The following is a 23447-nucleotide window of genomic DNA, read 5'->3' on the forward strand; positions in this document are numbered from 1 at the left end:
TCAGGCCAGCAAACTTTCCAACTGGGTTGTGTGGAGCGGGCAGAAGAGGTGGGCCTCATGGGCAGGTGGGGCTTGAAAGGGCCTTGGGCATGAAGGACCCTTGCTGGGGGAAAGGAGGGAACAGATGTGTGGGTAATAGGGGTAGAAGAGCTCAGGATTGCTGCCCAGCACCCATGTCTCATCCCTGGAAAGATAGCTGACATCCTGGCATTAGTAGTGTGTGTGAACCGAAGGCATGGAAAGCTCTGAGCTGCCTGTGGTGACAGCCCACACAGTGAACCCCAAACCTGGCCACAAACCAGAGGCAGCTGCTGTATTGGTTAAAAATCTAGGGGTGTGATAGGCCACACATCCACCCACCAAATCAGGATCTCTGAGGGGTGAGTTGCATGACCCCTAAGCCCCCACAACCTGCCCTTCATGACCCCCAACAACCATACAGAAGGGACTGGAGCTTGTCTCTCCGCTGGGGGGCCCTTCCCCGGGGGAACTGGACACCCTCAGAAAGGCTCCTTAGCCTTCACATGGCAAGTGTCCTCTGGTGACAGAAGGGACAAAGTCCACCCTTGGTGCCAGATCCAAAGCTAAATTGCTGTAGCCAGCTCTGCAGCCCCGAGCTCAGGGAACATGCACAGCCCCTCTGCCAGGCCTCCTCCCTCAAGCAGAGGTGGCGCCCTGTGGGGATTTTAGGTTCCTTGTCCTCCCAGACACCTGTGAAGAAAGGCCTGGCTGCCCTCCCCCAACTGGCACTGGTGCTAAGGCTCTGGGCAGCCCAGGTCGGGGGCCCAGCCCCACCGGGCAGGAAGCTGGGCGGGGCCTCGTGCTGAGTGGACAGCTGGTCCTGCAGGCGAATTCATGGTCCGGGAGCTGAGCTGAGATGCCTCTTTGGAGAGCTGCACACGCAGAAACTTCCACCTCTGCTATTTCCACTGTGAGTTGATTTTCACTAAGTTCTCCCTCAAACCCTAAATATTGACCTCTGAGATCTGGAAATAAAATTGTGATTTTCCCAAAGACTAAACAAAATGTTAGGAAAAGATGGGGGAGGAAGGGAGATCCCTGCCGTTTCATCACACGGCTACTATCTGGACTGAACACAGCAATGGCAATTTCTTGAGTATCTATACTATTTTTTTTAATGCTGGGGATACAATGGCCTGTGTTAGGAAGTGGGGTGGGGTGCTCAGCGTGGACAGTCCCAGCCTTGGCCTTGGGCAGGTGTCTCTGCAGCAGGGCCCTTGGCTTCACCTCATTGACAGTGTTTTGCTTTGGGAAGAGCAGCACTCTCCTCTCACTCTATGCTTGGCTGCCCATGAGGTTTGGGTCTGTCTGAGCAAGGCTAGCTTAGGGTTGGACTCCCTGCTGGCTGTCACCTGTTACCTGTCCAAGCCACCTGGGTACAGTCCTGTGCAGTGTGCACAGGCCTTGCTTTGGGGTGTGACAGGGCAGGCCAAGTCCCCAGGCCAGGCTCACTGGCTTTTGGTGCACATAAGGATCCTTCGACATAATCATTTGGGTTTAATTAGTTCCAGCCACATCTTTTCACGTGGGCCCTCCAGTCCCCTCAGAAGTCTTTTCCGGGTATCTCTGGGGGTTTCCAGGATCCATACTGAAGCTCACAGAGTCCTCCCACTTCTCGTGCTTCTAGTCTGTTGCCCAGGAAGCCCCACTGGGGGCACCACCTCTCTGTCCCACCCATACTGCCCAGTCTGTACTGCAACACAGCTCTGGGGGGTGCTGCCTCTCAGGACCGCAACGTAGCCCAGCCACACAGTGTGAGGGCTGAACAGAAATCCCTGCAGCTGCTTCTGAGCTAAAGTCAGGCTGCACTCCAGGCAAGTGTGAGGTGAAGGTCACGCTTTCTCCCCAGGGTCTACCAGCAGTGTTGCTGCCACCCTGCATCTCGCAGAGCTGCTTGTGAAAACAGCCCCTGCAGCATCTGTCCCAGCCTTCTCTCTGGGCCAAAAGCATCCTCCTTGAAATCCCACTCTGACAGGAGCCCACGAGAAGGGCCGTTGGGAATGTCAGCAGGAACACCAGGGCTGTTGAGTAACACGGAGCTGGGCAGAGAGAGAGCCCCCCTCCCCCACCAGGGAGATTTCCCTCCAGGACACCAGCTGCAGAAGCGAATTCCCCTGCTCGGGGACTTTATACTCCTATTTTTGAAACCTCCTTTGGGGTAGTCGTAGGCTCTCCTCCCTTGCTCTGTGTCAGTTCTGACAGTCTGGCAGAGCAAACCCCCAGTGCAATGGCCCCAAACAATTGTTTATATAGTTCAGGATTCTGGGGGCTGGCTTGGCTGGTCTCTACTGGACTCATTCATGCGTCTTCGCTCGGCCATCAAGCTGACTGCAGGCTGATGATTTAGGCCAGCCTCACCTGTACGTCTGCGAGTTGGCAGGCTGTTGAACAGGCATCTTCTGCTCTCCCTCTTGTTTCCCTGCATCTCTTCAGCATTCTGTGTTTGGCTGGACTGCCAGCCCACACAGGGAGCCCAGAGCTGCTCAAGGCAGTCAGGCAGCTCCAGGATCCAGCCAGTCCTCTTGAAGGGAGTGAGCACTGATTACCTTGGCTTGGGGTTATGGCCTCATCTCTTTATGTCAAATTGCTCCATAGGTGGACAGGGCTGAGCATGACCTCACAGGGCAGGGGCAAAGAGTCCTGGTCCTTTCCTGCTCCCCCACTTCTCACATGACCACTGAAATAATGGTGGCAGCAATCATGATGCAGGGGCCTAAGCTATTTCTCATGGTGCCACCCCATATAATCTCCTCAAGAGCTGACACCCATGACCCCCACTTTACTGACAGAGAGGCTGAGGCTCAGAGAGGTTGGGTAACTTTCCAAGTGCCACACAGTGAGTAAACAGCAAAGCCAGGAATAGGACCTAGATTCCTGCATTCACATTCCTGGCCACCGTGTACACGCTTTCTAATAATAAGTATTATAAGTAAAGTGGCCATGACCACATTTGTATAGTGGTAAACTGTCCCTCAGGGTGCTCAAATCCTCACCAGACCCTTGGGACTGACCCCATAAAGGAGGCAAAGGCACCTTGTTGTCTCTATATCCAAGTGGGGAAAGTGAGGACCAGGCTCTGGCTTTGAAATCCATGCATTTCTTTCTCCACCACATGATTTCTAAATGGCCATTTTGTGCTTGGGGATTTTTATTTGACAATGATATGGAGGTAGGGCCAGGTAAGACTATTAGAGCCAAAGAAATGAAAATTACGTACCTTCCCATGTAAACTGAACATAAAACGATGAAATAAAAAGCTCACACTTGTGCTGAAATGAAAAGACCTTCATTCAAGACTTTTGTATGGTAATATTCAGGGCTAGTTTGTCCAAGTTGAAGTTTTCAAGGTTTTACTTGGGGGAGTTGCTGGTTTCCTGAGCTGATCCTCCATCACTGTGTGCCACAGGGCTTTATGTGTATCTGCCAGCACCTTAAACCCTGCCTGTTTGGAGAACAGGGTTCAGTGAGATGCCATGCGGCCAGCACTCTCTTCCCCACTAAGGATGCCGAAAGGCACAAGATGGGCAACGTGTGGACAGAGGCTTGGGTTTTGCAGCCAGCTGCACTGAGCACCGGGGCTTTGACTGTGCAGGGGGTGAAGCCAGGATGCCGTGTCAGTACCAGTTTATGTCCAAGGAAGGACAGAGGTAGTGGCAAGGGTTCTGGGGTAGCAGTGTGTGGTGTGGCCTGGCTGTGCACTTGGCTACCTATGTACCTGCTTGGCTCCTGCCTGTTTTCTGAGATCCTGCCTCTCCTTCAGATGTGCCATCTGACATTCCTCCAACACATCCCCCTTCTGCTTGAGATACCCAGACTCAGGGGCTGTTTGTACAAAGAACCCTAATGGGTGTGTGTGGGCCTAAGAATGGGGAGAGAGGCTGCAGGCAGCCAGGCAGCCAGAGAGCTTCAGCAGACATGTGGGGGCAGAGGGGGAGAGGGCCTCAGGAAGGGAGAGGCTGGGGAAAGACAAGACACTAAGGAGGAAGGGTGGACAACTGTGGGGTCTGGAGTGGGAAGAGTCATGGGTGACCCCAGCCTTGATGGTGGACACTGGGAACAGTCTGTGGGTGATTTCATGAAGGGCCAAGAGTGTGCTCCTTAAAATGCCACCCTGACAGGAACCCATGACAGGGGCAGTTGGGAATGTCAGCAGGAACATCAGAGCTGTTGTGTAACTTGGAGCTGGGCAGAGAGAGAGTCTGCCCCCTCCCAGAGAGATTTCTTTCCCGGACACCAGGCACAGAACCAAATTCCCCTGCTCTGGGAATTTGTACTCATCCTTTGAAATTAGGACTTTATTCATTTTGTCAAGATCTTGAAATGTGGTAATAGAGTTACACCAATGAATAGCCCAGCACAACATGGGAAATATAATAAACGTGAGAGCAATAAAAGGTGGAGGACCAGCCATTCTGCACTGATACAACTCGGACGGAATAAAAGTAATTATCACCTGCCCAACCTGGCCAGCCCACTCTGTGTGTGCAGCAGAAAACCATTTCAGAACTTTGTTTCCTATATTGAATGTCGATAATTGGGTGTATTTATAAGTCTCTCTGGAAGAAAACCGCTTGTGATTTCAAGATGAGAAAACAGTCTCCCAAAAAGTGAAAAACAATATATTCCCCCTTTTCATGCACACACACACACACACACACACACACACACACACATACACGCACACACACACGCACAAAGAGCTTGTTTTCGTCGATGTTTTTAAGGTGCTGTTGGAATGATTTGCCTTTCTGAAGCCACCACTCCATTTATCATCTTGAATTGCCTCGTAGACCCTGGCAAAGCACTCAACAGGGACCACTTCATCTGAGGCAGTGACGGGGCCTCCTAGGCAGGAACTGCCACCTCTCTGTGACAGGAAGATGGATACCTAGGTGGCCGCCGGAAGGGCAAGAGGGCAGGAGGAGTACGCGATGTGGGGGCTGACGGATGGCTGGCGGTGAGGGCCCTGGCGTGGTCCTGGAGGAGGGAGCAGGCCCCGCTGGCCTCGGGAGGGGAGAGCTGCGGCTCTGCTGCAGACGGTGCGCAGGCTGAAGGCTGAGATCTGCCAGAGCCCATGGAGAGGCAGCCTGCCGGGCATCTCACTTCCATCATGCGCCTTCCTGCCCGACTCAAGAAGAGGTCGGCTTGGAACGTGCCCTCTCTCCCTCCATCTCACCCCTGTACCCCACATCCTCTATGCTTTCTGTTCAGTCTATTTGCTGCTGAATTGCTGAGCCCCGTCTTCTAATTTCAGTAAAAGTAAAAAAAAAACAACCCACAAAAACCCCAAATGACACCCCACATGGGGTTTCACCAACTGAGGCTGGTGCCCCCCTGTAGTTGGTACAGTCTCTTGCCGGATCTTTCCAATTCTCTCATAGCTTGGTAGCCAGGGGCAGAGCCAGATTCCAGGCTACCTCCTGTGTAGCCCCAAAGGGCCTCCCAGCAGACCAGTGTCCTCAGTGTGCAGCAGCAGATGGATGGGCCCATATCATGGCTCCTCCAGGAGACACCCCTGCCAGGCCCCAAGGGGGACTCATGAGTCAGTCTGGCTGGTTGCTACCTTGGGCCTGCCATCTCCAGGCAGCCAGCTGTCAGCAGTCTCCATGGAACTGCAAGAGTGTGTGGCTACACACCTGCTAAGCAGATGGGCAGAGCAGGGAGACCTGGCAGGACACAGTGTCTCCGGGACAAAGGTTGCCACAGGAGTTCCAAGGAGGAGCCTTCTCAGGACCAAGTTTCTTGCGGATCTCTGGCTGGGGCAGAGTACTTCTGAAGAGTTATAATGCATGGACTTCTGGGTTGGCTTAGTACAAACACTTCCCAGCCACTCATAGGTCACTAGGAAGAGTGACTGTTTCAGCCAAGAGCCTGTGACCTAGGAGGTGACGATGCCCTGTGAGGCCTGAGCATGCTGCCTGGTGCTCTTCCTTGCAGATCTACACTCTACCTCCAACTCCCTAAATTCAATCTTTTCCCAGTTGCCTCCTGGCTCCCAACAGCATCAGGATCTGCCCTGCGTGAGTAACTACACAATCTCCTCCGGCTCCCTGGACCACTTCTCCTGGGGCCATTGCCAGAGCCAGCAAGGGGAGGGGTGAGTGTGGCAGGCAGCCCTCTGTGTCAGGCTCCTGTAACGCTGCAGGGGAAGCCCACAGTCCAGGTCCAGAAGGGGCGTTATGAGCAGGCCCTCCCCATTTACGCTCACAAGCAAGGGCCCTCCACTCACTCGGTAGGTGCCCTCCCCTTATTGTCTTGTGGATGGTTAGGAATGAGTTCTTTTTCATATTAACAAACACTCAGAGCTGGCAGTTGGCTTAAATTTGACATATTTGATGTCAAAAGACATGGTGAAGAGGCTGTAATTAGTTGGCAGCAGGTTTTCCTTCCACAAAGGAGCGTGAAAAGCTCACGGTGCTCACCCTTTGTTATTTTTAAAGTGTCTCTTTTTAGAGAATCAAGTCTCCTTAGCTAAAGGTAGAGCAACTGCTTAATGGGGGCCTCAAGTCCTCTGGCACCCAGAGCCAAGTAGTGGGGGATGTGCCCCTGCTTTCCTTCCTGGCAACTGCAAGAGGGCCCATTAAGTCACCCTGTGTAGTGGGAAAGGGGAGGAAGGATGAGGGCCCCTCTTCTATCAGCTCTCCTCATCCTTATCTGGGTCAGGAAGGTGGAAGGGCTGTCTGGAGGTGCCACCTTTCTCCTCACAGCCTTGGCCTATTTGGTGATGCCATGGGCTACAGGTACCTGGTTGTTGGCTCATGAAATCCTATAGCAGACCCGTGAGGTGGGTTCATTAGCTGCCACTGACAGATGAAGAAACCAAGGATGATGTTGGGATTCAAGTGGCTATTTTGTGCCGCTCACCCTGCACAAGGTCTGGCTTGATTCCTACCCCTATTTAAGGGGGCCTTTCTCTTCCCAGCTTTTTGGGGACAAATAGCAGCTGCTCCATCTCGTATCCCCTGGTGCTCCCCCCAGCCCAGCCATGGTGACCCACATCCTTGTCATAGCAAAGAAATAAGAAGTAGCTCTAAACTCAAGCCCTTCAATCACAAGCTACTTCCAGCTTCAAGACAGCTGGGGGCTTAGGTCAGCAACCCCACGGGCATGAGCTTGGCCCTACCTCCTATCCACACACATCTGTACACCCTCATATGGCCCAGGACCCCAGGGGCACCCCCACTAGCCCTAGGCTCCTTTCCTTCACAGAGCCAGTGTGGGTCACTACTCAGGGATGTGACTGCATGAGCTTGGCCCCTGTGTAAGCTCAGCTAGGTTACCTACATCTCTGGGCCTCAGCTTCCTCATGTGTAACATGGCATAAAGGACAGAGCCTGCCTCCCAGGGCTGTTGTGAGGATTCAGTGAGCTAACGTTTGCAAAGGATTGGGGCACAGTAAGTGCTCTGTACCTGTTGGCAGTAGTTGTTAGTATTACTACTATTCTAAGGCATCTGCAGCCCAGGTTGCTGTCCTGAAATGTCTGCTTCCCGTCCCCGCAACTTGGTACCCCTCCCCCAACCCTCTGCAGGACCCTGCATCTGATACTAGTGCCCAGCAGAGCAGAGGGGGATGCCTTCTGGTAGATTCACCATTCTAAACTGTGCCATGCATGTGCCCACTTCTACCCAGCCCTCCTCACTGGTCTCCCTGCCTCTATGGCGTTCCCTATCCTGCAACTGAAGGAGCTTGGAGAGGTCCTACTACAACTAACTCCCAAGCCCCAAATTCAAGGCCCTGCAGGGTCTGAGCCTTGGCTACCTCTGAGGCTGCACTTCTCACTCTTACACCCCCTATCCTGGACACTAAACTTTTCGGTTACTTCGATTGTCCCGGGCTTTGTTCAAGCCTTTTCCATTCTTAAGCAACTGCCCTGACCTCTGCCCTGCCTCTAGACTAGGTCAGAGGCTCCCTCTCCCAAGGTGCCCTGCCCTCCGGGAGAGCTGGGACGCCAGGTCCGGGACTGAACCAAAGTATTCAGTGCCTTGGGACACTCCCTCTTCCTCTGGAAAGGGGTCTGTCCCCACCCCGGTCGCGCCTACGCCTGCAGCCGGAGCCGAAGGCTAGACGGATCGTCCTTTCCGACCTGGGCTCCGCCCCTCCGTTCCTGGGGGGGCGGGGCAGGGACTCCCGGCCACACCCAGGCCCCGCCCCCCGCAGTAAGAGCCTGCCGGGTTCAGCTGACGCCGCATTTCACGTGACGCTGGGGCCGGGTGGACATGGCGGCGGCTACCGGGTGAGTGCTGCTCCTGTGCTTGGCCATTGCTCTACGGCGCGGAGATGGGGCCTGGGCCTCCCGGCCGGACAGCGAGTGACAGCCCCCGCCGCCCGGCCGCGGCTTCGCCGAGCACGCTGTGTGGCCGCGGGGAGCGCGCCTCTCGCCGGTGTGGCGTCCGAGCGCGGGGTGGCTAGCTGCGCGTCGGAGGCAGGGGCCGCGCTGTGCCCAAAGCCCCGCTGGCCACTGGCGCTCGGCCACCCTGGCGCTGAGGTCCCACCCGCGCCCTTGCGGGGTCCCTACTGTGCGGCCGAGGTAGGGAGCTCGAGTCCATGCGCATGTTCGCGGCCACCACGCTCAGATGGGAAGGCGGCGTGGCCCGGGCTCCGGGGTCCCAGGCGCTCCCGGGAGGGGCAGTGTTTGAGATGGGCTTGGAAGCTTCTCCCTGGCGGGGCCCAAATGTCACACCTCCTCAGAGAAGCCTTCCCTAAGCACCTCTCCTTCTTTTTGTAGCCCTTACCACCACTGATAAACTATACAGTACACTTATTTTTGCTTGTTTCTTCTCATTTAGAATGTATGATCAGGGCCTTTCTCTGGTTCATTCCTGGGCCTCACTAGGACAGTGCCTTGCCCACAGTAGGTGTGCATTAAAGAATGGGTGAGTGGTCCTAATGGGAGGAAGTGTGGACAAATGAGCCCACTAAAGTGTTGGGGAGATTGTCCCAGGTGAGGGAACATCCCAGCAAAGATTGAGAGACAAAGGTTGAGAGTTCAGAGTGTGCTGGGGACAGGGCAGAGTGGAGTGCATCCCTGTGCAGGGGTGGGGTGCCTCAGATGACTTCTCCAGACTTTGTCTTGAGGGTCAGGAGCCATCCAAAGGTTTTAATATAATCAAATATGCTTTTTAGACAATCATTCCCCTGAACTGTGTGAGTTATGAGGTAGAGGGGCACAATAATAGGGATGGCATGTGGTTCTGGTGGTGCTGGTGGCTCAGACGGGTAGTGGTAGAGAGGGGCCCTGCTCTATATGTCAGTCTGGGAACTGAGATCGGAATGGGGGGCTTGATGAACTGAATGCACCTCTCTTTTTGGGATATGGGAGAATGGAAACAGAAAATGCCCCTTCAGTTGGCCCCCAGAGTTGTGAGAGCTTGGGACATACAAATCAAACATTTAGTGGACACCTGCTCTATTCCAGGAATAGTACTGGACCTACCCTTCGTACTAATGGGCCACTGGGGCAGATGGACCCATGGGACTCTGTCATCATCTGTCTGCCTCTGGTCTTGGTGTGTGCCTTGGAGTGGCATGGGTTCTGAGTGCTGGTGGGCTCCACTCCCTGGAGGACATTGTGCTAGTCCTTGAGCACCCATCAAGGCAGAGAACTGTGCATGCAAAGTCCCAGATGAGTGTCTAGGAACCCGGGGTCAGATCTTTGAAACCAGCCTTGACCCTGTCTTCAAGAGCAGAATGCAAAGTAAGTGTAGGCCAGTGACTGGAAGTCGGTCTGTTACCCCTATATCTGGGCCAGACAGGACGTCACAGGGACTTCCAGGGGCTGCATTTGGGTTCAGGACTCCATGCTGGCCTGAGGTCTGTTGCTCTTCTGAAGGTGCAGATGAGCCAGGCTAGTGATTGGATGGGGGTGAGCCTGTGGCTGAGTCCTGGAAGGAGGGCCCTTATAGTGAAGCTGGTTTTCTGGGCCATGGGGTGGGCTAGGCGGTGGGAATAAAACAAAGTGACACATGCCTTGGAGAGCGGTGCTATGAAAGGGAGACCTGACAGGTGCAGGGAGCTTCCAGAGCTTGACAGGGCTTCTCTGGGGAGAGCCACTCCAGGCTGGTATGGGACTGCCCTGCTGGACAGTTTGAGTCTGAGGGTGAGCCATAGCAGCTTCCTTAAGGAGATGAAGTTTTGAGTGTGTTTTCCAGCAAAGCCCAGTGCCCAGTGGCACACAGGACAGATCAGAGTGTCAAGTATAATGAGGTGCTGTGCCATCAAGTCATGGCCATGGGCTCCCTGGGAGAAGGTAGGTCTCCCTCCCAGCAAATGCCATGAGACAGAGGGTCCCACAGCCTCCAGAGGGTCTTCCCTGAGGTCGTCTCCACCTCACCCAGTCCCCCATTCCATGGCACTTGGGCGGGAGCCTAACCTTCTCCTTGAGCCATGCCTTGAGCTTTCCACAGAGTTGAGGCTTCTCCACTGCCACTGGACCTGCCTACGTTGGCTCCCCAACATGGCTTTTTCCTTTCTTCTCTTCACTTTGTCCACTCACCTGCCAGCCTGGAGTGCCCTTATCCTCTGATATAATTGTTCATGTACTTGCAGGCCTAGCTTAGATGATTCCTCCTCCTAGGTGCCTTTCCTGACCCCCACCCCCTTCTGACCTCCAGTAACAGTCAGAACTCCATAGAGCCCCAGTCTTCCCCACTGGCAGGATGCTGTCCACTTCTGTCTGCCTGCCTGTTGTGGTTGGGAGGGAGGTTGCTTTTCTTCATGCCTCTGCTGGCATCGTTGGAGTCTAGGGACCAGTTCAGTTTGTATCTCCCAGGCCATGTGGCCGCCTGTGAACGGTGCTGGGTGACATGGTACCTGATGAATAAAAGGGTATTTATTGTGAATTAGTCTAGCGTGCCATCCCACTCTCCAGGGAAGCTCTCGGCGATGAAGGAAAGAAGCTGTGGGTGGGAGGGGGGTAGAATTCTGAGTAGGATAGAGAAATAAATTTAATTCTTGAATAGAGTGGCTCCCAGAGAGCCTTTGCCTAGAGAGAAGCAGCAGGTGAGCTGCCCTGGGTGTGTACCTATTGGGTCATAGGTCACACTGGTATCAGCATTTTTCTGGAAAGAAAGTGTCTGGAAGAGTCAGGTTTGGGATCAAAGTCTGTCCTAGTATGGACCTTGCATTCCTGGAGAAGAGGTGTCAGGTTGGCCCCAGGGGCTGGGTTTAAGGGTGGATCTGTGGATGGCAGGCTGGTCACTGAGTGCCCCTTTGCCCTTCCCGGCCCTTCCCCAGGCCTGGTGCTGACTTCACACAGCCTCTCTCTCCATTCCTGTGGATGCTTAGCCACTGCCACCCCCCCTACCCCTGGCTGTCCTTAGGAAAGAAGGAGGCAGGATGGAGGATGGTCACCAGCTGCTGCAAGGCCCCTCCCTCCAGCCCAGGTGAGCAGGCTGGCTTTGCAGGCAGTCAACCAGTGAGCTTGGTGCCCAGCCCGAGTTGGAGGCTGACAGTGAGGAGGCAGACTGGTCCTTGGCTGGCCTCTCTTGCTGGAAGCTTAGCAGTGTGGCCCCTGTGGGTAAAATCGTAATATTTCCAGAATATCTTGCCTGGCTTTAGTGCATCTGCATATCAATAGACATTCCTCAGGGGTGGATAAAAGTCATCTCCCTATCAGTGGGTAATTACCTGGGCAATGGAGGGCTTATGTGAACCTGAGAGGTTAGGAGGAGTGCGGGTTTTGCTTCTGCTGAAGCAGGAAAGAGAGATGGCCCCGGACTGCAGTTTGTAAGCAGTAAATGGGTTTTAAACTTTCTTTCTCACTTTGACTGATTTTGGTTTTAGAGACATTTTGCTCCACGATTTCCCCTCCCCAGACTTACAGCCCCATCCAGAAGTGGCATCGCATTCTACTGCAGGCATCTCGTCTTTGTGCTGTGGACTCTGTGGACATCGGGGAGACCTTTGCACCCTTTCCAGCATGATTTTAAATGCATGAAATAAAACACAGAGGGTTTCAAGGAAAACCAATTGCATTGAAATACAGTTATCAAAATTAATTTGTTGTGTAGTAATATCTGCTTTATTAACACGTTAAGTAATAAAAGCAGCAGGTCTAATCACTTTAATTTTGAAGTATGGTGAACAAAAGTGGTATTTTGAGATAGTGTGATATCAGTAATGTAATACCTGTTGGTGACAGATTCTCACACTGCTGGGACTGTGTGGCTAGTTGGCTTCCATTAATAATGGAAGAAACCATATATTTGAACAGGAGGTTAGAGACAATAAAGTTTTTTCCCATCCTGGTAGATGGAGTCCTTAAATTCTGTGTGCAGATCCCCAAGGGTCCAGGGGCCTTGGGTGAGAACCCTGTAGGTGGCCCTTCAGAGTAAAGGAGGGGGTAGCTCAGTACTGATTTGGAGGGGACAGAAGTGGGTCCAGGGGCCGCCAGCATCATACCTTCCCTGGGAGCTGGCCTCTTTCCTGGTCACTGGCCACTTTCTGGGCCCCAGCAGTTGGCAGTGGGTGGGCGGGCCTGTGGGGGCCAGAGCTTGTTCTGAGGGGTCTTTTGGATGCCCCAGAGCCATTGTCCAACGGCTCCTGCTGTCTTTCTGCTTTGCCTTGTGCCCACAGCTGCCTGCAGTAAAACAAACCTTGTTTATGCTGGGATTTGGGGGATGACCTGGCTTTTGCCTTTTAAATTCTGGGTGCCAGTTCTCAAAAACTCCAGTAGAAACCAGTTGGAGGTGTTTCATTAGTGCTGCTTTTCTGAACTTGCAGGAGGAAGGCACCTGCATTGGTTCTGGGCCCAAGACTCTCTCTGGGTGTTCAGTAATGCCATGAGAAATCAAAGGGCATGTCTCTATAAACCCTGAGGCTGGGCGTGCCCTGCAGTAATGGATGACCACAGCACACTGGCCTGCCTGGTAGCTCAGACTGAGCTGTATCCCTCTGTTCTGGCTAAGCGCCACGGAGGATTTGGTAGATTTGTAGATTTTCTTTGCAGTAGCTGCTGAAGCTCAAAGAGAGTGTGCCTTATCAAGTTTCCTGTCTTGACCTGGGCTGCTTGGCCCATGGGCCAGAAGGCTCCAGTCTGGGTGCCCTGAGGGGCTGGCTTCTCAGAAGTTTCTGGGGGCCTTTCAGGTGGGCGTGTGATGGCATGCCAGATGCATCTGGCACCTGGTGTATTAGGCCAGGGCAGAGCTGGGAGGAGTGATGGGAGATGAGGTGAGCAGGGCTGGGTTCTGCAGCCCTGTGGGCTGAGATTGGTCATTTTGGGCCAGTTACACCGTTAAGTTGCAACTGATCTGGGCAGCTTTGACCTAGGCCATCTGCAACAGGGCCTTAATGATGTCCTCTCTGTGCTGTTGGGGAGTCTGTAGAAATGAGGTTCTTCCCTGTGCCCTTGCTCCTCCTTGGGCTTTGCTGAGTGAAGGGAAAGAGTGTGGGGGCTGTGGGGGTCTCCTTGCAAGGGTTGCTGGCAGCTGCACTTTCGGTTCCTGACAGTATGGCCAGCTGTCACCTCTTCCCTTTCATCCTTGTGGTTGAACACGGCAGGAAAGCAGCTGGCTTAGAGGAAGCCCTGGCCCCTTGTTCCCCTGTGTCCACCCTCTTGAGGAGGTGAGTAAGGACCCCTGTCCAGGGTGGGGTGGGGAGCCCTAGGTCCTGTCAGCATGTGTGGGGTGTGCATGACCCCTCCACCCTTCCAGGCCAGGCTGGGCTCCAGGGCTCTGCTTCCTGCTGCACTGGAGCGGATGTGGCAATTTCTGATCTGTCCAGCTGTGTGTGTGGCCCCACATTGTGACAGTTGTTCACTCAGCAAATATTTCTTGAACACTGATGTGTGCCAAGCAGGGTGCTAGGGCAGCTGGACCAGAGCAGACCCAGATTTGTGTCTCTGTGGGGTTTATTTTAGTTGGTGGGGGCAGGCCACCCCAGTGAGCACCAGAAACGCACTGCATTTATGTTAGAGGTGAGGGTGTCAGCTCAGCCAGGGACCTGGTGGAGCCTCACTCAGAGGGGTGGCTGAAGAGAGTTTAGTGCAGCATCTGTTTACTGAGCTGTGGGCAGGTTAAGGGAAGCAGGGATGGGAGGGAAGGAGAGGGGAGGGGAGGGGAGGAGAGGAGAGGAGCTGGTCTCCTGACCAGTGAGGCAGTGCTGTGAGAAGGGCATCCTGGGGGCTGTGGCCCTGAGTCCAGGTTCTACCAGGGAGGGAGCTGGGGGAGGAGTTCTCTGTCCTCCCAACTCTAGTCTCCTGGGGTGCCTCCAAGTGGCCACATCCACCTGCAGCTGGCTGCTGAGGTCCTCAAAGGCCAGGTCTGGGCAGAGCAGGAGGGCGGATCTGGAGGGTGCAAGCGGAGTAAACTGAGGCCAGTGCTGAGTGGGGAAATAACCTGGGGAGAGAGCTGCGTTCAAAGAGGAAAACCAGGGAAAATCAATTCTGAGCAGGTGGCATTGGAGCCAAGGCATGCAGGAGGTGTCACCTGCTACTGTGTCCCTGCCTCAGAGGGCCCCATGACCAGGCCACGGTGGAACATCCATTTGCCCGTCTCTCACTGCAGTCCCAGGCAGAACCTTCTCTCTAGCTCCAGCTCTGGGCTCTCCCCACCCTCCTAGAGCCCCAGGCCCAACTGCTGCCCCCCATCGCCAGAGAGCTTGCAAGGGACCCTTTCCCCACATCAACTGCTCTTGTCTAACTCCTGCACCCCATGGACCCAGCCCTTCAGGTTCCCTAGCCCTCTAGGCTGCTCGCTGGGACTGCATTTCCATTTAGCCATTCATTTGCACTGGGAAGGAGGCAAGGTCCCTGCCCTCATGGAGCTTACATTTTACCTGGGTTGACAACAGGCAGGTAAACGTAATGCTGGACAGTGATGCATGCTCCAGGCAGGAATTAAGAGCACAGGGATACGGTTTGGGTGGGGCTATTGGAAGAGCTTCTGGGAAGAGGACCTGCAGAGGCCAGGATAAAGGGAGAACCGGCAGCAGTGATGGCCCAGAGTGGAAACATTGTGTTTAGGGAGGAGCTGGAAAGCCAATGAAGGCAAAAGGGAGGCCTGGGTCCCCACAGCACTGTTCCAAGTGCACTGAAAAGCCTGGGGGCTTGAGTAGGGGTGTGCCTGCTTGGCCTTGGATTTATAAAGGTCCCTGAGGATGGGTGCAGTCCAGGCTGTGGAGGGAGCTGGGACAGAGAGCAGCTGAGAATTTTGTGCAGTTGTCCAGGTGGGAGATGGCGCTTGAGCCACAGGGTCCCCAGAGCGAGCTTTGGGACTCCAGTTTGGAGGCTGAGCTAAGGAGAGAGGGAGCCTGGAGGGGCTGGGCTGGGTTTCAGTGGAGAGAGTGGCCCCCAGTGGCCTGAGCATTGAGAGGCTGAGGAGGACTGCGGACCCACTGCAGATTCAGGAGCAGGAGTGTGGGGCACTGTGCAGGGCAGGGGTGGGCCCCGGCCTGACGGGGGGACTGAGGAGAGCAGGGGACGGAGCGCTTAAGTGAGTCTTCACAGGATATGTACCGCATTCGGCCTTCCTGTCACCCCAGATCACGGCGGTGGACGGGTGTGGCAGTGTTGACAGAAGCTTATGAGATGTGTACTCCTGTCTCTGCAGACCTTCATTTTGGCTGGGAAATGAAACCCTGAAGGTGCCGCTGGCGCTCTTTGTCCTGAACAGGCGGCGCCTGTGTGAGCGTCTGCGAAGGAACCCAGCCGTGCAGGCCCACGCCATCGTGCTGCTGCAGGGCGGTGAGGAGACGCAGCGCTACTGCACTGACACCGGGGTCCTCTTCCGCCAGGTGAGCCTGCCCGGCAGCTCTCACGGGCACCTCCGGTGGGCTGTCTGCCCTCCTCCAGCATCGGTTCTGGTGGGCGTTAGGTTTCTGCCCCCTGGAGGATCCTCAAGAGGCTCTCTGAAGTCAGGCCAAGGCCTAGGTGCCCAGGGAACCCACACCCGGCGAGTGGAAGTGGGTGTGGAGAGCCCTCCCAGCTGCGGCTGGGAGCAGAGCTGTTGGCAGCCACTCTCAGCTCTCTCAGGTCGGAGTACAGAAAGATGATATTCCTGAGGGAGCAAGCAGTCAGGGATTCATGGAGGAGGCGGTATTTGACAGGTCCTGAAGGCCCGGGTGAATTCTGACAGGTGGAGCTGGGAGTGGGTGTTCTAGGTGGGGAGATGGTGTCTACAGGAGCGGGCAGAAGAGGGTGGGCTGGGCAGCTTTCCATGGCCGGGGAGAGGTGCAGATGGGGAGGGCTGGGTGCCTGGGGCCAGATTCTGTCTGCAGCAAGGAGGCAGGGGTGCTGCAGAGGTCTGGGAGAGGCATGTGAGCAGGGTGCGGAGCAGGAGTCTAAGCAGGCGTTTTTCCTGACTTGGCCAGTGCTGATTCTGTGACCCTCACTGGGCTTTGGTTTCCTCATCTGGGAAGTGGTCCAGAGACTCCTCAAGGTTCTGGAACCTGTGGGTACCACAGGAAGCAAGCCTGGATGTGTGACTTGTCTGAGAATTGCTATCATCGCTCACTTCCCAGGGACAGCAGCAAGGACTTGACAGAGGGCCTCACCCAGTAAGGTGAGGAGGCCCTGAGCTGGTTGCACTCCTGTGGATCCTAGCATGGCACCCATTTTACAGATTCAGAAACTAAGGCTCAGAGGGGAAATGACTTGCAAGAGGTAAAGCTGGGTTTAATTAGAACCCCATCTCCTGACTCCAAATCTAGTGCTCTTTTCCTCCCTGCATGCTCAGAGCTGGGGGCCCACACACCAGGAGCTCCAGAACCTCTTGGATCAGACAGAGCCTGGGGGCCATGGCCAGCCAGCATCCAGGTTAGGGAGGAGGCAGGGGGGTGGGAAGCGGAGTGGAGTGTGGTGAGGAGGTGGTCTGGCCTCTGCAGTGGGACTGTGTCCACTCCGCAGGGCACAGGCTGGCTGAGATCTGCTGCCTAGAGTGGTGGCAGTGTTTGTCACTGAAAGCACCTCCTGCCTCAAGGCTTCCCTTTGCCACATTGTTCTTGCATCTGCAAGCCTGCCATCCCCTGGGCTGGAGACATGGAGATCTAAAGTTTTTTTCTGACTTGTCTTGATGCCTGTTGAGGTTTTCATATTCTACAGTTTAAAAACCGATCTCCTAAATTCAGCTGTTGGCTCCCTTACTGATGTTATGCGAAGTTAATTTTAGAAGAGATCCTCCTCCACTTCATACCTTTATAATGTTATTTTAGCTCAGTGTTTATTGCTAAACACTGAAGTCATCAATTGCCCTGGGGGTGGGAGAAGGAAGTAAGAAGTCCTAAATGGAGGAGCAGATTTCTGTGCAGATGTGTGGCCTGGGTGTCTCAGTCAAGGTGGCATCCTGCCTGCCTTCAGGCAGTGGGGGTGGCAGAGAGGTGCGAGTAGCAGAGGGGTGCGGGCAGGGCTGAGTCAGCCCTGTGGTGCTCATTGGCATGCCCTGTCAGGGGCCTAAGCGGTGTAGCCAGAGAGGTGGCTGGGCACCTGTGGGAAACCTGAGATAATCAGAGAAAGCTCAAAGTGGGCAGAGGAGCCCCCAGGCTGCCTGCTGCCAAATCCTAGAAGGCGGGGGCAGGTGGGAAGCCCACCGCTGGGGTGGAGGGGTTGTGTGAGGCTGGCATCAGTCTCTGAGAAGCAGTGGGCCTGCGCTGAGCCTCTGGAGTGCAGGAAGGAAGGCACCTGGCTTGACTCCCTGCCATTTTCCTTGTGCCTCGTGGTTCAATCCTGCTGACCGGGTAACCAGGGTCCTTGTTCCCGCCACAGGAGTCCTTTTTTCATTGGGCATTTGGTGTCACCGAACCAGGCTGCTATGGTGTGATCGACATTGACACTGGGAAGTCAACCCTGTTTGTGCCTCGGCTTCCTGCCAGCCATGCCACCTGGATGGGAAAGTAAGGAGTAGTCTGGGCTTCGTGACTGTGCCTGCTCATCACTGGCGGGGTGGAGCCGTGGGTGCCGGGCTGGCCTGTGGGTGGCGAGGAAGGAGGGAGTAACAGGAGGGAGGGTCAGTGGTCAGGCCCATTAACAGCCTGCTCTGGGCCGTAGCCCTGTACCCTTGGTTAGGAAGGGGGTAGTGTGGTCAGGTTTGTTTCCAGGTACTATTTATTAATCTTGAAATTCGATTCCTGGCTTTGTTAAAATGCCTGAGGCTTGGGCCCTAGAGGACTGTCGCTCTTGCATGGCTTCGATGGGTGGTGGCCTCTCTTTGGGTATGGTAGCTGTTGGCTCCAGTCAGGGAGGGCAGCCTGGGGCCCTCCTCTGAGGCCCAGCACTAGCCTACCTCTAGACTAAGCTATGCAGGGCTGCATATTGTAGGCTCTGTCTCCGTTGGCTTGCTTGTGAGACAGGGTAGTGGCTCTAGGGTTCAGCTGTGTGAGAAATGTAGGACCAGAGGCCTGGGCTCTGCTGAGGGGCCCCTCCCCTATCATCCATAATGCCTGCCAGCTCCAGGGCCCATATCCACCCCTCCTGGGAGCTCTTCCTGCCTGCTCAGAGGCGCTGAGGCAGAAGGTGTATTTACTGAGCATGCTTGAAGTGATCAGAGGATCCCGCTAAATGCTCACCACCTTCCAGCGTGTCATTTCTGCCTGGAGAGCAATTATTCTGGGCTTAATGTATAAATTGCAGCCTTCACTGCCTACTGTCCCCAAACACTCATTACTAGGTGGGCTGGCAGGTCTGTTTCTGGTTTGAATGACAAGGCCCCTGGCTGCTACAGAGACCCGCTTTGTGCAAAACAGTCTTATGCTTTGTCTGTTTCATGCACCATCCTCCCCCAGCAGCCCTTTAGTGCAAACTCCATAGCCTCCTTTGTTGACTTGGCCTGTACCTCTTCTGCGATCTTGGGGTGAGGGGTTCAAGCTCATGAGTTGTTAACAGTTCTGTTTGGAGTCTGCTTTGCAGGATCCCTGACTCTGGGCCCTTGGCTTTGCTTTGAAGACTCAGCCACAGATGAGAAGTGGCCCATGTTTCCCTGGCTGAGCAGCCCTGGAAGGGGTGGTGGGGAGTGGACATGCCTGAGCCAGCTGGCCTTTGGGGTGGATGCTGGGCCACCACTTAGGTTCTAGTCCTCTCTGAGGCTCCTGCGGCAGATGGGATAAACAATGCCCTGCTATGTCATGAGCAAGGAAGTTCCCTCTGACCTCCATGTGCTAGAAGGGTGTACTGCCTTCTGCCCAGAGGGAGGGGCAGGGCATTGGTCATGGCTGAACCAGTCCAGTGAGAGCCTCCAGGGGCTCCACTGGTCCCCAGGCTTCGTTGGGGATGTGGAGGGATGGCAGGGGAGAAGGGAAAAGGGAGATGTCTGATCTGCCCCCTGGACCTCCCTGCCTGCTTTGCTGCCGTGTGCCTTGTACCTGCAGAGAGCTTGGCTTCAGGTTTGGCCCAGGGATGGCTCTCCTTGGTTCATTCACCTGCGGTCCCCCTTCCTGATAGATTAGCAGATCCAGGCTAGGATGGGAAGGTGGCTCTCACCTAACCCTGATGTTGCCTTCACATCTTGTTGTGACCTTAGCTGTTGAGCTTTACTTTATTCTGGTTGAATCCTTATGACTCCCCTGCCTTACAGAGTGAATAGGCTCAGCATGGTGGCATGGCCTATGCAGGTTGTGTGGCCTTTGCAGGACCTGTGGCCTGGTCTTGCTGGAAGCTGGCCTGATGACTCAGTGAGGCCTCTCCACAGAGTGGCCGGCCACTTCCTTATGGAACAGTGATGCTGCTGCTCCTGAGGCACTGTTGGAGCTGTAGTCACAGTGACGGTCACCGTGGGAACAGATACACTTGCCACACTGAAATAAGGCAGTGCAGATGCCAAGGACAGGCAGCTTGTAATGTCCAAAATGGCCACAGCAATATTCGTGGCCATTCCTTAAGGAGAGGTGGAATCTTCTCCCTCCTGCTTGACTAGGATCAGGACCAGGTGACTGCCTTGATGAGTAAGCATGCCAGAGTCATGTGACTTTATCAGAGGGTCATGTGACAGCTTCCACGTGACTTTGGCAGCCAGACAGTAATGGCACTATGGCTTCCTTCTGGTTCTCCCTTGGGACCTTTGCCCATGAACCCAGCTGCCATGCTGTGAGGAAGCCCACGCTCCCCCAGGAGGAGAGCCATGTGTAGAGGAGCGGAGGCCTGGCTGTTAGCCAGCGCTGCCAGAGCAGGGGACTCCAAGCCCCAGTCCTCCAGTCTTCCTGCTGAAGCCCCAGACCTCATGGTGCAGACATAAGGCTTTTTGGGTTTTGTCCCAAGCTGTGACCTCCAGAGTCTGTGAACATAATAAAGGTTTTTTCACTTTCCTGTGTGTCAGGATGGTTTGTTATGAAGCCCTGGTGAGGAGTTTGCTACTGAGAGTTTAGATCTGGTCTTGGTAAAAGGATTCTCCCAAAGGCCTTTCTACACCCTGAGGTGATCACAGCTCTGTAGCCTGTGGCACATCCTAGGAATTAGCCAGAGTCCCTGTGCCTGGGTGGCACCCCTGGTTTTGGCCTCTCCATGGCCCTACTCAGTCAGATGCTCCACGTGGGATGTGGCCATGGACCATGAGGAGGGCCTCAGCTGGAGTTTCTGTCTGCAGATGTGGAGGGCCTCCGAGTGCATCTCCCCTTCTGTCTGTCTGCTTTTTATACAGAGCTAACTCTTCTGAGAAGTCAGGGAGAGCCTGGCCTGGAGGGTGGACATCCTCTGGGGCTGTAGGAGGGGAGGCCAGGTCTCTGCCTCAGGGGATCCACCGTCCAGAGGGGAAGCCTAAGTAAACCTCACCACATCTCCCCATAGCCACCAAATGGCATTCAACTTGAAGGTTTAAAACCCAGAACTGATTGGTCGGGAAACAGTCATTAGTAGTTGACTATTCTGGAGCATAATCTTTAATAATACGGGAATAAAGTTCTGTGCTTTGGCCATAGCTGGCTTTCAGACACTGTTAAAAGTTCTCCTTTAGTCAGTTCCTGCTTTGCTGAGCCAGCTGATTGCCTAATGAGGACATGCTGGCATGGGTGGCCTTTGAGGATTCCAGCAGGTCTGTAGGGTGGGTCCCCCTGTTGGAAAGCCTCCATGTGCATGCTGGGCAGGCCAGACTGAGCAGGTTGGTCCCAAGGCGTGTTCCAGCTCCCAAGTCTCCTGAAGACATGGTTTCCCTCTCAGGCGGCCCCTGGCAGGCCTTTCCTCTGCTCTGGTGTGACTGTCTCCTAGTCCCCATGTCCCAGCCCTTGAGAGAGAAGGTGTGGTTGTAACAAGGCAGTGAGTGGTGAAGGAGTTGGTTGTTCGGGGCTGGAGTTGGGGAATGGCCATATCTGATTGTGTGTGGCTGTTTCTAGATGCTCTCATAATCAATAGAGCTCAGGAGTGAGGCTGATGGAATTACCTGGCCTTTGCAATCAAAACCCACCAGACTGAACATTTGCCCTTCAGCTTCTAGTTTCCTTTTGAGCCTCTCTCTGATGGCCTTTGAAAATCCATCTGGCAGATACTGTGGTCCAGAGTTGCCCAGGGAAACCATACCCTGATCTGCAGATCTGCTGCTTCCTGCAGGAATGGCCTGCCTTGTGGCCAGGGCTGTGACGCCCAGGGGCCTGTGGGCAGCCTGGTGCCTGACCTGTTCCTCACTCCAGGCCTTCTGGGGGACAGGAGTGCGGTAGCTTCTAATTTGTTTTTATTTGGAGCCTTTGCTTGCAAAAGTCTGGTGCCTTGTTGATGTAAGGGTGTTTCCCATCATTTTCATCAGAATCAGGCTTAGCTGACAGCAGCTGTGGCTGCCAGGGTGTCTGGGGCCCTCTGAGCAGGCAGGAATTGCCTCTGATTCAACATCCTGGGCAGCTTCAGCACTGAAACGGTGAGCAGCTTGGGGCCCGGCGGGGGACGCTCCTGGAATGACTGCAGCTTGGCTGTGTTCTGCCTCTCAGGTTTGGAACGTGAGACAGCGTGCCAGGCCTGCAGACTGTGGGGAGAGGAGCTGTCCTAGTGAGGGCACTGCCCAGGGCGGGGTGAGTGGCTTTCCCCAGGCTGAGGTCTTGAGGTCCTGAGGCCCTGAGCACTGCTCTTTCTGGTATGGGAGCCCGTGTGTGTATGCTGTGTGGTGTGTATGCATCTGCAGTATGTGGGTAGGTATGTGGGAGGGTGGTGTGTGTGCTGTGTGTGTGGTGCGCGGTGTGTGTGTGTGATATGGGGTGTGGTGTAGTGTGGGGCTGTGTGTCTGGTGTGGTGTGTATGTGTTTAGTGTGGGGAGTGTATCGTGTGGGGTATATGGTGTGTCTGGGGTGTAGAATGTGTGTGGTTTTCATAGCCACTGCCCTTTACCTGGTATACACACCTGGGTCACAGGGACCGGCTGCCTTAGTGTGTCTGGTGGCCTCGTCCTGGCTCCCGCTCTCTGATGAGGCATGCAGGCCTTCCTGAGGGGAGCTCAGGGAATTTCTTGGGCCTTACCAGGCGGTCTGGGGGACGCCTAACCCTGAGCACCTGTGTCGTCCTCAGGCAGGCGCCTGTCACAGGGCTCCTGCTGATTGTCCCTGCCCGAGCCCCCGGGCTGTCCCACCGCCTGGCCTCTGGGAAGTGCTGCTGTGCTGTGTCACTCACGGCCTTGGCCCCCAGCGTCAGTGGTGCACTGCTCTGGGGAAACTGCTTTCCCCTCACAGGCTAATAGAAACTTGAAATGATTGCAGATTTCCATTCCAGAGCAAGTGCCGGGCGCTGTGCAGGGAACAGAATGAAAGGCAGCAGCACTGTGTGTAGCTCAAGGCAGACTCTGGCCGCTGGCAATTGATGGGAACTGCTGTCATTTGGTCCTTATTTATTCATTAACTACATGCAGGTGGTCAGCTAGCCAGCAAGACCTGCACTTGGAAATTTCATTTTTGAGAGTGCTCCATTGCGTGTGCACTGTTGACATTGATGTCTCCTTCCCGCGGGAGGGCCTGCCCGGGGTGTTGGCTCCCGCAGCCTCCACCCTGACCCTGAGCTCTGAGGAGGCCTCCTCCGACCCTGCCAGCCCAGCTGCTGGTAGAGAGGCCTGCATGGGCCGGGTCCCCAGCTGCTGCTGCAGCCTCGAGAACACAGACTCTGAGTGGGGTGCTCCCTCCTCTCCTGCCAAAGCTGTCCCTTCCATCAGAAGGGACTTCCTAGAGCGGGGTCGACTTCTCCTCCAGATGCAGTTGTTTCTGTTTCCCACGGGATGGGATCTGGCATGAGCTGCCCGGCTGGCTCCCAAACTCCAGATAGGGCAGGGTGCTTGGCCTAGGTGGGTTTGCAGCTGGCCAGTGACCCCCAGCCAGCTCTGCAGAGCCCATGCAGACACGCCACTCCTCCCAGCAACCCCACCAAAGCACGGCTGTGAGCCTCTGGGGGCTGGCCTGACGTGGTGGCCTGGCTCACTTATCCCTAGGGGTGACATTTAAACAATTTTTACTATAATTAGTCCCAAAATATGAAAAATTAGTACCATTCAAACTTAATTTTCTCTGCCCTTTAGAAAAGAATGACATGCAAAGTGCCACAAAA

General features: G+C 54.9%; 1 protein-coding gene across 5 annotated transcripts in view; it reads left to right on the forward strand.

Annotated features, from left to right (window-relative positions):
* Positions 1–8142: 8142 nt before the first annotated feature.
* PEPD (peptidase D) overlaps positions 8143–23447 on the forward strand; it is a 120301-nt gene continuing 104996 nt past the window's right edge. For 4 of the 5 annotated variants that reach the window (XM_036929837.2, XM_036929838.2, XM_036929840.2 and 1 more), the window contains exons 1-3: positions 8143–8255; positions 15568–15751; positions 17718–17845. In XM_036929837.2, coding sequence (XP_036785732.2) covers positions 8239–8255; positions 15568–15751; positions 17718–17845 — 329 coding nt within the window. In that variant the 5' untranslated portion in view covers positions 8143–8238. The remainder of the gene's footprint in view (positions 8256–15567; positions 15752–17717; positions 17846–23447) is intronic. The other variant, XM_057492947.1, reaches the window with a different exon arrangement.

This window comes from Manis pentadactyla, chromosome 15 (genome assembly GCF_030020395.1).
Source record: "Manis pentadactyla isolate mManPen7 chromosome 15, mManPen7.hap1, whole genome shotgun sequence".
NCBI classification, from domain to species: domain Eukaryota; kingdom Metazoa; phylum Chordata; class Mammalia; order Pholidota; family Manidae; genus Manis; species Manis pentadactyla.